Genomic DNA, 15,251 nt, shown 5'->3' on the forward strand with positions numbered 1-15,251 from the left:
GAATGCAGCAGTCACATGTGATTATTCAATAGAAAAAAAGGCACATGCAAGACAGAACAGAAATATTTTTTCTAAAATCATTGATTGATTGCATCTCTCTCCCCTCTCTCTCTATATATATTTCCCTTCGTTTCTCAATATACATTATATATATTCTTATATTTCATTTTTTTTGTACAACTAAACATGTCAGATGCAAAACTCCAACTCCAACCTCAAACTCTGCCGCCTCTCGGGCACGCACTTTCCGGCGCCGGCAGTTCCGCACTCGCCCTCTTCCTCATCTATCCCCTAGACACGCTCAAAACGCGACTCCAAACACACCCAACGCACAGAACCACCCACCAAACACTCCAGCACATTCTCTCCACACAAGGCATCCAAGGGCTCTACTCCGGTCTCTCTACGAATTTGCTCAACCAATTGCTCAACGGATTCGTGTATTTTTACGCCTACAGTGCCGTGCGCAAACTCGCGCTGAAATCCTCAGCCCAAGCGGGAGGGTTATCGACTGCAGTGGAGCTTAGTGTGGGTGCGGTGGCGGGGATGATCAACCAGGTGTTGACTTTGCCCTTGGGGGTGGTGGCGACGAGGCAGCAGGCTGGTAGTGCTGAGTGGTGGCAGGTAGTGAAGGACATTATTGATGAGGAAGGCGTTTCGGGCTTATGGGCGGGGTTTAAACCAGCGATGCTTTTGTGCGCGAATCCGGCGATCACCTATGGGGTGTTTGAGAAGACAAAGGAGGCGCTGGTGCGGCGGAGGCAGAGCGGCAGGGTGGGCGGGATGTCCGCCATGGAGGCGTTTTGGGTCGGGGCGCTGGCCAAAACCCTGGCGACCATCCTCACATACCCATATATCATGGCCAAAGTTAGATTGCAGTGGCGGCCAAGCAAGGAGGAGAGGGAGGCGGGAGCCAGGCCGTATCTAAGCGCCGGCGATGTGCTCCGCCAGGTGCTGAGAAAGGAGGGCGTTTGGGGGTGGTTCCGTGGGATGCAGACGCAGATCATCAAGGCGGTTATCACACAGGCACTGATGCTTATGATTAAAGAGTCGTTCACTAGACAGGTTGCTCGTGCGTTTGCGTTAGCTCGATAAATAAATTCCGATTTCCCTTACAGTATATCTTGTGCATTTTTTTGAAAAGACAGCTCGTGTGTCAGGGTCGGGATCAGGGGGAATAGCGGCGAGCTGGTGGCGGCGGCGGTGCCGACCCAATGGCATTCGGCGGAGCGCGAGTCGGCGGACACGCTGCGGACGACAAGGCCCAGGCCGCCGGCTGTGCCGAGCATCAGCAAGCAGCCGGCAGCAACGCCCAGTGCGGGCGGGACCGCAAAGACCTCACGCACACGGGCGATGTCCACATGCACAGGCTCCATCGAGTCCAGGGCAACCATCGCTGTGCTGCTATCCGTATTGTTGGCGGCAAGGAAATGGCAGTCAATAAGCTGCAGCGCGCGAATGCCAAAGGCATGCTGCACGCTCAGCGGCTTGCCAGTCCCAGGGCTGGTGAATGCAACGGAGATGCGACCGCGGATACGCGCCGGCACATGGGCGCCCAAGCGCACAATGGCGTGGGCCGCTTCGCCACTGGCCAGTGGCCGCAGCCTAACGCCGCGCATCACCACCTGGTCCTTGTCCACCTGCTCCCCCATAATACCCAGCTCCCCGTCCCCGTCCCCGTCCCCGTCCTTGCGCTCGCGCTCGCGCTCGCACTCTGCGGTGAAGCCACCCGTTTTGGCACCATTGCTCGGAGCAAAGTGCAGCTCAGTGGCCATTTGCACCAGTGGGATTGGTGATCTGTTCCTCACGGTGATACGCAGCGAGCAGGCGAAGCATGGGGCGGTGGCCGTGGCGTGGACGGTTATTTGGATGGCGCGCTTGACTAGCTCTTCCATCATTAGGTTCATTGATAATGTCATTTGCGCGGCTTGATGCAGATTGCCGACCAGCGCTTGCTGCATTGCTTGGATGGACGAGCCGAGTGTCTGTGCGGTGGCTGAGAGACTGCTGCTTGGGAGAGGAGAGGCTTCTTCTGTGGGGGCGTCATTGAGAGGCGGTGGCGGTGTTTCCGAGTCGGACATTTCAAAACAAAAAAGGGATAAATAAACGAATTGGGGAGAAAGAGAAAAATAAGAGCAAAACAGCACGGTTGTGATGGAAACCTTGTGCGCAAACAAGTAAACAGGAGCGACAGCTTCCGTCGAAAGTAAAGCCTTTCAATCGGCCATCTGGATACTAGAATCAGCTGGGAGATCTTGAGCTTGAATGGGATGGATGGCTTTGCCCAGGCTGTGTCGCAGAAACAGCTGTCGCTGGAAAAGTTTTGAATGTGTGGGCTTTATTCTTTTGGCTCTGCAAGTCGGGCGCGTTCCTTTTTTCCCCAAGGATTTAATAAGTTCCAGTTCCAGTTCCAGTTCCAGTTCCAATTCCAATTCCAATTCCAGTTCGATTCCATTTTTCTAGCATTTGGTAAATTCCATTCCATTCCCTCCCATTCCCTCCCATTCCCTCCCATTCCCTCCCATTCCCTCCCATTCCCTCCCATCCCATCCCATCCCATCCCATCCCATCCCTTACAAAATGGGCTTGCTGTCCATAATCCGCAAGCTCAAAGCCAAAGACCACGAGCTGCGCATCCTCGTTCTCGGGCTCGACAACGCAGGCAAAACCACAATAATGAAGCGGCTCACTGGCCAGCCGACATCAACAGTCTCCCCGACGCTCGGCTTCAACATAACAACGTTCTCGCTGCCGCCTTACGTTTTGAATTTCTGGGATATCGGCGGGCAGCGGACGATCCGCGCATACTGGCGCAACTACTTTGAGCAAACAGACGCGCTGGTCTGGGTGGTGGACTCGGCGGACCGCGCGCGGCTGGGCGACTGCGCCGAGGAGCTGCATGCGCTGCTGAAGGAGGACCGGCTGATGGGCGCGTCCCTGCTGGTGTTTGCCAACAAGCAGGACATTGCCGGCGCCCTGTCGGCCGAGGAGGTCTCACGCATGTTAAGGCTGGACATGCTGGCCACGCACCGGTGGAGCATCCGCCCGTGCTGCGCCGCCGTGGCCGCCGACAACCTGCTGGACGGCATCCGGTGGCTAGTCGACGATGTATCCGCACACGTTCTGCGCTGAGTCGCGCTCATGGTTTTCTTCTTCTTCTTCTCCTTCTTCTTCCTTTTCTTCCTTAGTTGGTTAATAGAGAATGGCCTCGAAGCAGGAGTACCGCTCGTCCTCGGCGTCCACTGGCAGAGCAAAGTGCGCGTCGACTTGCGCCGGCGTGCGCGTCAGCAGCGTGCTGCGCCGCCCGTGGCCACCGGGCCCAACGCCCTGCACGGCGTACTGCGCCGGGCCGGCGGCAGTGGCCAGCGCGTGCGTGAAGTCGAGCACCTCGCGGGAGTACATTGGCAGAGCCACCATTGCGCGCAACTCGCCGCCGCCGCCGCCGTCTGTGTTGGCTGCGAGCCACGCCAGCGTGCCGACGACCGCCTGGCGCACAAACGCCGGCGGCAGCCCCGGCACCGCCTCCCTGGCCAGCCACCACAGCTCGGCGGCGCGCGCCAGGCTGCGCAGATGGCTCGTCGAGCCGAGATCGCTGCCGGCCGGGCCGAGCTGGGCGCCGGCCAAGCCGAGCTGGGCGCTGGCGAGCCAATGGCCAATGTCCGCGCGCAGCTTCTCCCACCCAAGCTCGGCGAACACGCGGAAGACATGCGGCGGGGCTGCCCACGCGTCCAGCTGCGCGGCAGCGTCCGCCGCAGTCTCCGGCGCGGCCAGCGCGCGCCGCAGCTCGCACGCCACCGGGCACTGGTTCTGGCAGCGCAGCACCGGCTGCAGCACGCCGGACTCCAGCGCCTCGGCCACGGCCGCCAGGATTTCGCCGAGGTCGTCGGCGTCCCGCGCGTGCTCGGCGGCAAGCAGCCACAGCCGATCGCCAAAGTCCACGTCTGGCCGCCGCGGAAACCCGTCCTCGTCCTGCGCCGCGCCCGGCGAAGCGCCGCCGCTGCTGGCGCTGGCGCCGGCGCCGGCGCCTAGTAGCGCGTCGAGCAGCCGGCCGAACTGCTCGCGGTGGCCGGCGAGCGCGGAGCCGCTGAGGCTTGCCTGCCAGGGCTTGGCGTGGGCCCAGGCTGCGTGGCAGTCGTCCAGGCGGCCGATCTCGCGGTATAGCTGGTGCAGCGCCGGGCTGCCGCCGCCGCCGCCGCCGCCGCCTGGCTGGTGCGTGCCGGCGACCAGCTCCAGCGCCCACTGCGTCGACGCCGGCGGATCCGGCGGAACCCCCACGCGGCCCATGGCGGGCCCAGCCTCTGTGTCCTGCGCCCACACGCCGTGCAGCACAACGTACGGCCCCGGGTCCTCCTCTTCGCCCTCCTCGCTGCAGAGGGCCGACCCGAGAACGTCGTACTCGGCCCAGTGCTGCACCGCTGCCCCTGGCGCCCAGTCCTCGGCCGCCCCCGCCCCCGCCTCCGCCAGCCTGACCGCCGCCACGCTGGCAAACCCGCTGTCGGCCCCGCCCGCTGCCGCGCCAGAGACCACCAAGTAGAACGGCCTCCCGGCCTCCCTCGTAAACACCACCAATGGCATTGCGTCGCCGCCCAGCAGGGGCACAAGCTGCGCATACTGCGCCGCCAACCCCCTGGCCGCATCCCGCTCGACCGTCTCCAGCCTACACATTGGCCACGCATACTCGCCTAGCGCCAGCACCCCGGAGCCAGCACTCACCAAGCCCCCCCACTCACCCAACGGGTGGACTCCGCAGGTGATGTTTGGGGTGTGGCGCAGGGCGAGCGTGGTGGTTTGTGTGGAGGTGCTGTTGCCGCTTATGAGGATGAATGCAGTGCGCCCGAGGACGCGGTGTAGGGGGTGGTTGATGCTGGTGGGGATGTGCCAGAAAAGCGCGAGCGTGCCGAAAACAGACGCTGCCAGGGTGTGGGTGGCGTGCAGGGTGGCGGTGCGCTGCTTTGTGGTGCCTATGAAGGTGTCGAGAAGCTCTTTGGTCAGTTGAATTGAGCTCATTTTGCAAAAGGAAAAATAGCTATTAATGTAAACAATATTGTGAAGAAAAATACTGGAAAAAAATTGAAAAAAGAGATCAAAATAAAATGAGCCTTCCCTTCTCCTCTCCCTTTTCCATTGTTTTTTTTGCTCGTTTGTTGATCTTTGATTTCTATAGATTTCTTCGCTTTACCCTTGCTTCTCTTTTTGTTGATTTTCTTGTTACCTTGGGACCACGCATAACAAAATGAAAAACAGCTTATTACCCCTTATGTACTCCCATGTGAAAAAACATCTTCGTTTTAATATATGCTGCTTTAAAGAAATAGCGATCAATCTCTTTTTTTAATAGATATTGAGAAATTAAAAAAGAGGCTTGGAACGTGGCTTGACTATTTCTATATTTAAAAAACATGGATATGATGAAATGGCGCAGTTAATAAAAACATATTCACAAAACAGTAACAGTACAATATAGCACAATACAACACAACGCAACACAACACAACACAACACAACACAATCAAATCTACATATTTTAACAGGGCACAGCATAATTAAATAAATAGAAAATAGGGAAAAGGAATCTAAATATACTCTTACTTTGAAATAAAAAGAACTGTGCTAGCAGACTGTATAAAATAAGAATAAATACATTATTTTTTCCTCTTAGACAGCATCGAAACCTGTGACAACCAACAAACCAAAAAAAAACTATGCAAAGAGACTTATGACCTTGAGATAAAAAATACAAAGAAACAAGAAAATTCATTAAGAAAAATTGGAAAGGTAGGCCGTAAGCTACCCATTTTTGTTACCCACCCACCCTGTCCCTCTTTTATCTTTTTTTCTTTTTTCCCAATGAATAGTACTTGTGCCAACCAAAAAGGTGGAAGTATTCTACTGCCCATTCCTATTTTCTTTTTTTCCACCAAAAAACTGAAGAGGCTTGCCTAATTCGATTTTACGAAACTAGGATTTTTTTACCATCTCTTTTCTTTCCCAGTGAAAAAAATCATGCATCAACCATCATTATCATCACAGTTCCCTCCCTTCCTTTTCTTCTCTTTCTTCACTTTTTTTTGCTTTAATAACTACTTTTTATTTATTTATTCTTTTTTGTATTCAACCACTTTTTTATTTTGCTTTTTTGCTTTATCAAGCCCACACAACACAAGCACACTGTTTCACTTCTCTCAGGCGACACTTTCAAAACATAAACTAATTCAACTTTTTTTTTACTGACGCGTTAATACGTATTTCTTTATTTCTTAAACTCACTACTATATACTCGCTATTAAAGGTAAACAAACCCCGCTTTCAGTTTATTGGTTCGTTTCATTTTAATTTTCTTTTCTACCTTCCTCAGCCAAAATGGCACTCTTGTCTAAATTGTAGACAACCAATATAATTGTTTTTCTGTTTTTGTTTACAGCCAGCTAACAAACAAACAAACAAACAAACAACAACATCGGCAATAACCGGGGGGAAAACATGCCAATTGTCTGCATATACCCGCTTTGTCAATCCGCCCCTACATGTATTGAAATATGGTGGAACATTACAGAAATGGCATTATTTTCAATACCTGGACACATATAATTTCTTATACAACCCACTACACTGTCCAACTTTAATTCTTGTTTGAAACCAGAAATATTATTTGTCAACATGTATATTTTCTTTTACTTTATAGATTTCACCACTTCATTCTCCCCACTTGTAAATCCGGCTTATTTTTTTGTTTTTAATAGCTGCCCAAATATTTGTGTGTACACATATTGTTGTTTTGCTTTTGATCGTGTGAATCCTTTTTCTGTTTCTTTCTCTTTTTCTTTTACACGCACCTGCCCAACTTGTGCCATGCCATGTTATAGTGTCCCGTGCGCATAATGCAATTATGTGGAACTTTCTTATTCACGGCAATTACCTCCTTTTTCTGCATATTTTTCTTTTTAAAACTGCTAATTAAAAATGTTGTTTTTGCGTCATTTGATCTTCATGTGTGTAGAAGTTCCAGCGAGGAAATAAACAAACAAACAAACAAACAAACAAGCAAGCAAGCAAGCAAAAAGACAAATAAACAGTCAAGCGGACAAGAACCCTCCCACCTCCCCATTCTAAGCACCCAATTTAATCCAACTAAAGTCAATCAATCATCATGATCAGCTCTATCGAACTTCCCGGCGCTCCTTCCGTTCCTGGAGAAACAAAGGTACGTAAATCCAAAATCCAAATGCATCGGTGCCATCTTTATTTTCAATTCCTCTTGTTGCAGAAGAGACGAAAAATGATATTTTGGCTTCCCTTTTTTTCGCTCAAAACCATGATTTACCTAATGAAAACATCAAAAAAAAGGATTCCCTCCAAAATGCATGTTTTTTTATATTTAACGTAGCCTCGTATTGCAGCGACTTCCACAGATGGCAAGCTGACGGCCAACTTTGAGGGCGTCAACAACTTGCATGAAAACTTCCTTCAGGGAATGAATCTCGCTGGCGAAAACGCCGACTACCTGGGATACCGGCCACAGGACAAGGATGGGAAATTCGGACCATACAAATGGTTCACCTTCAAGCAGGTCAAGGAGAAAGCCACCAGCGTAGGCTCTGGCTTAGCCAAACTGGGTGCAGCACCACAATCCTGCATTGGTATATTCTCTCCCAACCGCATCGAATGGTCTCTTGTCGAGCATGCGTCCTACATCTACAACCAAATCACCGTCCCGATGTACGATACCCTGGGCGTGGACGCCATCAAGCATATGGCGGTGGAGACTGAGATGAGCATCTTGGTGATTGCGCCCGAGAAACTGTCGATGCTTAGCCAGATTTGGCCGCAACTCCCGCTTGTGCGCACTGTTGTGATTCTCGGAGATGTGTCGGAGGAGGCCCGGGCGGGGGCGCCGGAGGGCGCTCGGTTGGTGTCCTTTGACGAGGTCATTGCGCTAGGCAACGAGGGTGGTCTGGCACCGCTGCCAGAGGCCGTGGCGGGTCCTCAGGATATCTGCACAATCTGCTATACGTCGGGCACCACAGGGACGCCCAAGGGCGTGGTGCTCACGCATATGTGCTTTTTGTCATCCGCACATGGCGTCAAGCAGCGGATCCGCCAGGGGTTCATCCCTACTTTGGATAACTCCGACGTGCACTTGTCGATTCTTCCGCTGGCGCACTGCCTCGAGCGCAGTGTGCACGCGATTCTGACCAGCAACGGCACGCGGATCGGGTTCAACCAGGGTGATATCCGCAAGCTCCTCGAGGACATCACGGAACTGCGCCCCAGTGTGCTTGTTGGTGTGCCGCGGATCTTCAACCGCATCAATGACCAGGTATGGGCGCAGGTTAGGGCGAAGGGCGGGCTGGCCAACATGCTGTTCAGCTACGCGTATGGCGTGAAAAAGGCCAACTTGAACAACAACGTCAATCAGCATTGGCTGTGGGACCGTGTGGTGTTCAAGGCGGTGCGCGAGAAATTCGGCGGCCGTATTCGCCTGGTTATCTCGGGGTCGGCGCCGATTTCCGGCGATGTCCTGGACTTTTTGCGCATCGCTCTGTCGACTGTTGTTCTGGAGGGTTACGGGTTGACAGAGACCACGGGCCCCTGCGGCGTCACCCTGGGGAATGACATGCAGGCGGGTAATGTCGGATGCACCCTGGGCACTTGTCTGTATAAACTGGTGAGCGTGCCCGAGATGGAGTACACGGCGGAGGATCAGCCGCATCCGCGCGGCGAAGTGTTTATCCGCGGCAACAATATCTTCAAGGAGTATTATAAGCGTCCGGACCTGACCGCCGAGACCATCAATGCCGAGGGGTGGGTTGCCACGGGTGACATTGGTATGTTTGATGAGCGCGGGAACCTGGTCATTATTGATCGCAAGAAGAATATGTTCAAGCTTTCACAGGGCGAGTACGTGACACCAGAGCGCATTGAGACCATCTATATGGACTCCCCGCTTATCGACCAAACCTTCGTCCATGGTGATTCCCTGAAGAGCGAGCTCGTGGCTATTGTTGTGCCGAATGAGGAGTTCTTGCGCAAGGAATTGGCCAAGAATGCTGAATTGGAGCGGTTTGTTGAGGCAGAGTTTAAGGTGATTTGTGAGGATCCAGCCGTGATCAAGCTGATGACCAAGGTGGTTAATGATTGGGGAAGGAAGAATGCGCTAAAGGGATTTGAGATTCCAAAGTGTATTTATCTTGAGCATGAGCCGTTCACTGTGGATAATGATATTCTGACGCCGACTTTTAAGATTAAGCGTCCTTCGGCTAAGAAGCATTATCTGCCAACCCTTAATAAGCTGTATGAGACTCTGGACTTTGCTAGCAAGGCAAACTAATAGTCAGCTTTAAATTTTTTTTACTTTTACTTTACTTTTTTGATTGAATTGAATTGGATTGAATTTTTTTTACAGTCAACTTTTTTCTTTAATGAGTGAATTGATTTTTTATGGCTGCTGCGGAAATTTTTAATTTATTTTTGGCTGCCTAAATTGATCAATATAGTTTTTGTTTTGTATTTTTTTTAAAAAAAAAGTTCAATCATAATATTCATTTTCACTCCATGTACAAATACAGATACGTATTGCACCACACTGCTGGATCAGAATATAGTGTGGAAACTCGCAATGGCGCTTCTTCGCCTACTTGGTGCCCAACACAAGTCAAAAAGCTTATCCAAGCGACAGCGACTCACTTAAGGAGACCCATCCTTATAGAGTTCGCCTACATGTACAAAACTGAATACGCGCTAACCGGAGTTAACGCCATTGAAATGCATTTATCAGACCGGTGCAATTTCATATCTGTTGACCAGCCCAGATAACTAGCGCGCCAAATACAAATACAAATACAAATACGCAACAGTATTAGATAAATTTTCGACCTTTTAGATAAAACGATCGCCAGAATGAAAAACAATGCAAATGTCGGGCCCTTCAGACGAGTTTCTGGCATCATTGGAATATTTTGTCAAAACACACGAGGATATGCTATGGGAAAACGGATCTAACAGGCATTTCTTCGGCACAGCTGTGACGTATGCCGATGTCGCCCTAACAGTGTTGGTGAATCAGGCGCGATCATTTCATTGTATCAATTGGGTCTGTGTGCTATATAATTTTTTTTAGGAAAACAAAGGCACCAGAGATCAACTGGGTGAGAAACGGGCTGCAGTTCAGAATATGCCATGATCCGGCGTTTAAGAACTATGAAATTCCAGTCAAGAGAAGTGATTTAGTGGAATTAGACGATGATTTCAGTAAACTGTCGGCTAGATTTAATTTTAGAATGAATCGCAGGGCTACTATATTGGAGGCGAGTCTTGTTGCTAGAGCGGGCTCAAAGAAGCATGCAAAGGAATACAAGAGAAAAATAAACGGCCGCCCTATTCATCTGGTGACAAAAGCAATGAGGCTGCTGCTGCCGCTGACAGTGATGCCCGGCGCAATTGATAACAGGATAATATTTTTCCAACATTTTTTCCAATCATCTAAATTATCATTCAAACAACAAAACAACCATTATCAAACTAATTTGACCAGTATCATTCGGCAGCTGTGGCTATCCAGTAGTAAGAGTTGGACGCAGAGTTGCCGTCATCATGGCTGGAAATATCTTTGTTCCAGTGCGCAGTCTGCTTCTTGTTGACGACAGCATACGCCAAATGAATGATCTCGCGCCACGGCTCTGACTGCGAGCGCTCGGCAACTTCGCAAAGAAACTTTGGCCAGATATCAGCAACCCACTGACGCTTGAGCAGCAGCGCTGACACCGGTGTGTACGGCAGAAATTGGATGCCATAGACAAACTCTGGATTGCTGCCAAAAAACGTGGCAAAGTCTGCCTTGCTCGACCACAAAATGCCGACCACGGCCTTGCCGCGAGCGTACTCTTCTGGGTAAATACTGCTGGTCAGATCGCCCAGGTGCCAGTACGTGCGCGCCGCCCTCACCTCGAGCTGCAGCACTGCCCGCACATACTGAGCGATCTCGGGGCGCCCAGTGGCAGCGGCGTAGAGGTACGCGGCGTAGTAAGCGTTAATGGCCTCGGACGTTGACTCTTGGTTGCGCGAGTCGGCAAACGCAAACAGCCCGCTGGCCCACGAGTGGCCGTCGTAAAAGTCAAAGCAGCGCATAAACGGAAAGTGCGCGTCGGATGTCGGGGCAGTGTTGCAGTAGTCGCGAGCAAACAGATCGAATGCGTCGATCCGTGGTTTAACCCAGTTGGGGCGCAGCTTGGCAAGTGCGGCGGCTGCGTAGACAAAGTAGCCGTAGTGAAAGTGGTGGTCGTTGTAGCGGCCCTGCCCAAAGTCAGCGCCCGGATCTGATAGCCCTGCTTGGCTGACCAGCCCGCACCACTCGGTGTCAAACAGCAGATAGTTGGGGTTTGTACCATTGAGCCAGGGATCGAGCCACTGCATTGCGCGGCTGGCCGCCAAGTCGCAGCTGGCAGCGTCGCCAATCTCGTCTGCAATCAGTGCAATGCGCGCTGCTCGCGCCACAGCCTTGCCAAAAAAGTACGGATCTGGCGGCAGTGTAGCAGGGCTGTCTGTGAGCGACTGCGCGTCGGCGGCAACCAGTGTGCACAGGTGCGCTGTATCTGCATCGTTCAGCGGCGACTGTCCTGAAAAGCCGAGCGGCTCGAGTGTTTCGGCCCATTGCCACCGCGATCCCAGCACTGCGCGAACGCGGCCGCGGCTGGTCCAATGAGCAGCAACACTGTCGACCCAAGTCAATTCGGTGCCCTCTGCCGCGTTCAACACCATTTGATGGTGCGGCAGCGCACACATCAGCGGATGCCCGCTGTTGCCCCTAGTCGCCCAGTCAATTGTAAATGTCGCCTCACCGTCGGTATCCGAGCCAATACTCACATTACCGCCGACTGGTACAGCATTTCGGGCAGAAAGTAATGCTTTGACCGCGGCCTGCTCATCAACGGCATTGCCACTCAAATTGACGTTGCTGTTGCCATTGCTGACCATTGCCAGGCGCACTGCACCCTGCACGGGTGCACAGGACACCAGCTCGGATACAGCGCTCTGTTTGAGCTCAACACCACCCTCGCAACATACCAGCCAGGTCGCTCCGCTGTTCAACCTTATAATAGCCGTACCCAGCCCATTGCAGGCATCTGCGCTCAGAATCGCGTGCACAGTCGTTAAGCACAGCACTGTAGGCACGTCAAACACCACGGTTACAAATGCCGACCCACGGACCAGTGGCACTGTGGCCACTTGCGTTTTATTTTGATAGTAAGCGACAGTCACTGACAATGGGTCAAAGTGAGAAACCCGGCGCTGGCAGCCCGTCAGCACAAGCTTCCAGTCGTCGTGCCATATCGATGCCACATAGTTCTCCTGGACCAGCGGCGTTGGCGCGCACACTGTCATGGCGCTATCAATGCAGCGCACCATGTAAGGTGTTGTTACTACCGGCTGGTCTCCGTTTTCAATCAGCAGATTCTGCCACCAGGTGTTGGTCGGCACTGGCTGCGAGATTAACCATGGGTCGATCAGGTCCTTGCTCACTTTAAAAGAATTGGCGGCGATTCGGTCGTTCAGAACTGACTGTGGATCGGCAGTCGACCATGGTAAGTTGCAACCACGACTCGACTGTGCCTGTTGTCGGGGTAGCTTTAAAGAAGGCTGCTGTTGTTGCTGTTGTTGTTGTTGATATGTCGGAAGTGGTTGTGGTAAAGCACGCGGTGGAAGCGGCGGTACTGATGGTGACTGAAAGTTGATGACGGTAGTATCTGTGGGCTCTTTACCAGAGAAGCGGTGTGCCAGCCTGCGAATGCGATCAGACAATGGCATGGCAAAATGAAAGAACAAATAAAATATGAACAAGCTTATTTTTCAGCACAAACTCCAGAATATAAAAAAGAGAAGAGAAAGGAAACACGGCGCAAAAGAAAAGAGGGATCATACACAGATTTGCACACCCACATCCTGTGGCACAAGCCAACAGGAAAAAGCAAAAATTGAATGATGAGAGTGGGATTTGAACCCACGCCTCCGGAGAGACCGCGGCCTTAACGCGGCGCCTTAGACCAACTCGGCCATCTCACCAATGCTTAGTGAACTAACTCACTCGCTGGTTCTACATTATCTAAAAAAGTATACGATCTAATGAAAATAAAACAAATTATATACTCCAAGCACAGAACACTGCTAATTAGAACAATTAATACAATGTGTAAAATCAATTTGACAATAGACCAGTGCAAGCATGGTTTTGTATAGGGTTGTTGCAGGTAAACAAACAAGCTTATTGTCGAATATGATCCCTATTAGGTTGCCTGCCGAAATGCCTAGCAAAAGTATATATGTATCCATCTGTGTTGTATTCAAAACGTATAGGAATGTTTTTTGCAGCCCAATAGCGCTGCTACTCATTATACACGCTTTACAAGCTAATCTGACTTGACTGTAGTTTAAGCCTTGTTTCTCTATTGTCTTGAAAAATACTGAAAAATAAATTGTTAGATACTGCTTCAGGATTATTGAATTTATTGACAAGCATAAAAAAGGTGAGCCTTCAACTTTTATAACCGTAAATGTAATGTATTGAATTAATAAACCAAATTACACTAAAAACATGCCTATTTTTCTATCTGACCTTAATTTTATGGCTTGGGTAAAGCTGAATCTACACTTATAAACCTAGGCTTTTTATTTACCGCTTTTCTGACTTTTACAGGTTTTACAACTATTTTGTCTGGTGGAATACATAATATTGAGGGTGCTGCAAATAAACACAACTTGTGTATAATATTTACCCCCTGATCCTTTAAATGGTTTAAAAGGGTCTATCAAACCTTGAAAAATGACAAAATCGTTTATATCATAGTCATAGAGTCCAATTTGATATATTTTCCCACAGCCTCCAGGCACTCTATTAAAAATTATTTTTATTACCACTCCATGCATGTAGTCATTGTAGAATCTAACTATAAAATATTATTTTTATTAGATGTTTTTTCATTTGTCGCTCAGTAACATATGCGCACCAGAAGTTCAATAAGGTCAATATCTAGTTTGACTGTATTTGTAACTGTAATTTGTAACTTGAAAAATATATGCACTGTATAACCTTTGTTTGGATCAATATTTAAAGTTGGCATTGTTGCACAGACTGAAGACATGGAAGTGGATGTTGAGGTTGAGAATCGCAAAACAAGTTTCCATCTGCATGGCAATTGATAGGGTACTAATTGGATCATGCAGGTGTAAATTAGGGAGGCATTACATTGATGCCCAGATATGCTCCCCATTTTGCAATGCACACGCGTGAGTGCACACACACGAAAACCACAACACTGACTTGCCAAGATACTGGTCTGCTCGCGGAAAAACCAGTTCTTGCCAACGGAGTGCACAATTGGCAATGTGCACAACAAAGGCGACAAGGCATATAGACGAGGCCGGCGCTAGTAGTATTTTAGAAACATTAGCAATAGACCTCTTTATGAAATCACCCCTACTTTTCTAACACTAGACTAGTGCTTCTCACACCCCCTCTTACATAACAACAGCAATAACAATGATTGCCAATGTATACAATACTACTATGCACTCACAATGTATTCTGATTGTGGTTGTGATATTATACAATTACCATGACACATGATCGATATGCGTGTGTTTTACATATACCTATGTATAAACATATATATTTTTATTGATATAATAAGATGGGGCGCTACATAAATTAAAATAATTTTTATTATCCTATTGAATTCATGTTTAATGATTTTTTTGTGCAGCTGATACCATTTTTAATTTTAATAATTTTAATTAGTTAAAATTAATCATTCTAAAAGTAACAAACAGTAATCTATTTGTAAAATGCACATTTGGTTTCTGCAGCAAAAGCTTTTTTGGTAGCTGCATCAGACAAGTAACTTTGCGTCCTTGTGCCTTTAAGCAATTCCAAAATAAAAGGGTATTTATCATTAATTAGTATAACAACATGGATATCATCAGTTTTGAGCTCTTTGTGGTTTTTATGCTTTTCACACTTTTTGTACATTTCATGGGTTTTATTCAGTTTATTCATTTCATACAGTTTATAAAATGTATCCATTTTATCCATTTCATAAATCTTATTTATCTTATTATTTATATGCTTCTTATAAAAATTAATAATATCTATGAGCACTTTCTGCTTGACATTATTTTTAAAATCAACGCCTGCGACGCGTAAAATTATTTTATTACTGTTTTCATCTTGATAATCAGCTATTTCCTGAATTTTGTAAAAC

At 49.3% G+C, this 15,251-nt stretch overlaps 7 protein-coding genes and 1 non-coding gene across 8 annotated transcripts; 3 read left to right on the forward strand and 5 right to left on the reverse strand.

Annotated features, from left to right (window-relative positions):
• Window positions 1–222: 222 nt before the first annotated feature.
• On the forward strand, window positions 223–1,050 carry BX661DRAFT_134196 (mitochondrial carrier domain-containing protein; the record flags this gene model as incomplete). The annotated part of the gene is made up of 1 exon (XM_051532635.1): window positions 223–1,050. A coding segment is annotated over one exon (828 nt), but the record flags the coding sequence as incomplete, so codon positions are not given.
• A 62-nt stretch (window positions 1,051–1,112) lies between these two features.
• BX661DRAFT_169935 (uncharacterized protein) lies at window positions 1,113–2,081 on the reverse strand (the record flags this gene model as incomplete). The annotated part of the gene is made up of 1 exon (XM_051533574.1): window positions 1,113–2,081. The coding sequence occupies one exon, from the start codon at window positions 2,079–2,081 to the stop codon at window positions 1,113–1,115; it is 969 nt and encodes a 322-aa protein (XP_051393200.1).
• Window positions 2,082–2,580: 499 nt separating this feature from the next.
• On the forward strand, window positions 2,581–3,132 carry BX661DRAFT_141881 (ADP-ribosylation factor-like protein 2; the record flags this gene model as incomplete). Its single annotated transcript, XM_051532908.1, has 1 exon — window positions 2,581–3,132. The coding sequence occupies one exon, from the start codon at window positions 2,581–2,583 to the stop codon at window positions 3,130–3,132; it is 552 nt and encodes a 183-aa protein (XP_051393201.1).
• A 60-nt stretch (window positions 3,133–3,192) lies between these two features.
• Window positions 3,193–5,007, reverse strand: BX661DRAFT_197302 (uncharacterized protein; the record flags this gene model as incomplete). The annotated part of the gene is made up of 1 exon (XM_051538119.1): window positions 3,193–5,007. One exon carries the CDS (start codon window positions 5,005–5,007, stop codon window positions 3,193–3,195), a length of 1,815 nt encoding a protein of 604 aa, XP_051393202.1.
• A 125-nt stretch (window positions 5,008–5,132) lies between these two features.
• BX661DRAFT_179826 (uncharacterized protein) lies at window positions 5,133–5,775 on the reverse strand. The gene is made up of 2 exons (XM_051535329.1): window positions 5,590–5,775; window positions 5,133–5,384 (listed from the first exon to the last, which is right to left on the reverse strand). Exons 1-2 carry the CDS (start codon window positions 5,756–5,758, stop codon window positions 5,350–5,352), a joined length of 204 nt encoding a protein of 67 aa, XP_051393203.1. The 5' UTR covers window positions 5,759–5,775; the 3' UTR covers window positions 5,133–5,349.
• Window positions 5,776–7,147: 1,372 nt separating this feature from the next.
• On the forward strand, window positions 7,148–9,328 carry BX661DRAFT_193457 (uncharacterized protein; the record flags this gene model as incomplete). Its single annotated transcript, XM_051537778.1, is given in 3 exon segments — window positions 7,148–7,201; window positions 7,385–8,317; window positions 8,330–9,328. 3 exon segments carry the CDS (start codon window positions 7,148–7,150, stop codon window positions 9,326–9,328), a joined length of 1,986 nt encoding a protein of 661 aa, XP_051393204.1.
• Window positions 9,329–10,464: 1,136 nt separating this feature from the next.
• BX661DRAFT_179833 (glycosyl hydrolase family 81-domain-containing protein) lies at window positions 10,465–12,887 on the reverse strand. Its single transcript, XM_051535330.1, has one exon. It carries the CDS (start codon window positions 12,799–12,801, stop codon window positions 10,534–10,536), a length of 2,268 nt encoding a protein of 755 aa, XP_051393205.1. The 5' UTR covers window positions 12,802–12,887; the 3' UTR covers window positions 10,465–10,533.
• An 86-nt stretch (window positions 12,888–12,973) lies between these two features.
• On the reverse strand, window positions 12,974–13,056 carry BX661DRAFT_t52. Its single transcript has one exon. It is a non-coding gene; the product is annotated as a tRNA-Leu (tRNA).
• Between the last annotated feature and the right edge of the window lie 2,195 nt (window positions 13,057–15,251).

Source organism: Kickxella alabastrina, assembly GCF_025024165.1.
Source record: "Kickxella alabastrina strain RSA 675 chromosome Unknown BX661scaffold_6, whole genome shotgun sequence".
Classification (NCBI taxonomy): domain Eukaryota; kingdom Fungi; phylum Kickxellomycota; class Kickxellomycetes; order Kickxellales; family Kickxellaceae; genus Kickxella; species Kickxella alabastrina.

Excerpts from the sequence above, each read along its gene's own strand:
- BX661DRAFT_179833 (XM_051535330.1), bottom strand. The coding sequence starts at position 12,801 with ATGCCATTGTCTGATCGCATTCGCAGGCTGGCACACCGCTTCTCTGGT.
- BX661DRAFT_179826 (XM_051535329.1), bottom strand. The coding sequence starts at position 5,758 with ATGAATTTTCTTGTTTCTTTGTATTTTTTATCTCAAGGTCATAAGTCT. Across the intron at positions 5,385-5,589 it reads ACAGTTCTTTTTATTTCAAA|AAATAGTCAAGCCACGTTCC; the intron begins GTAAGAGTATAT and ends TTTTAAATATAG.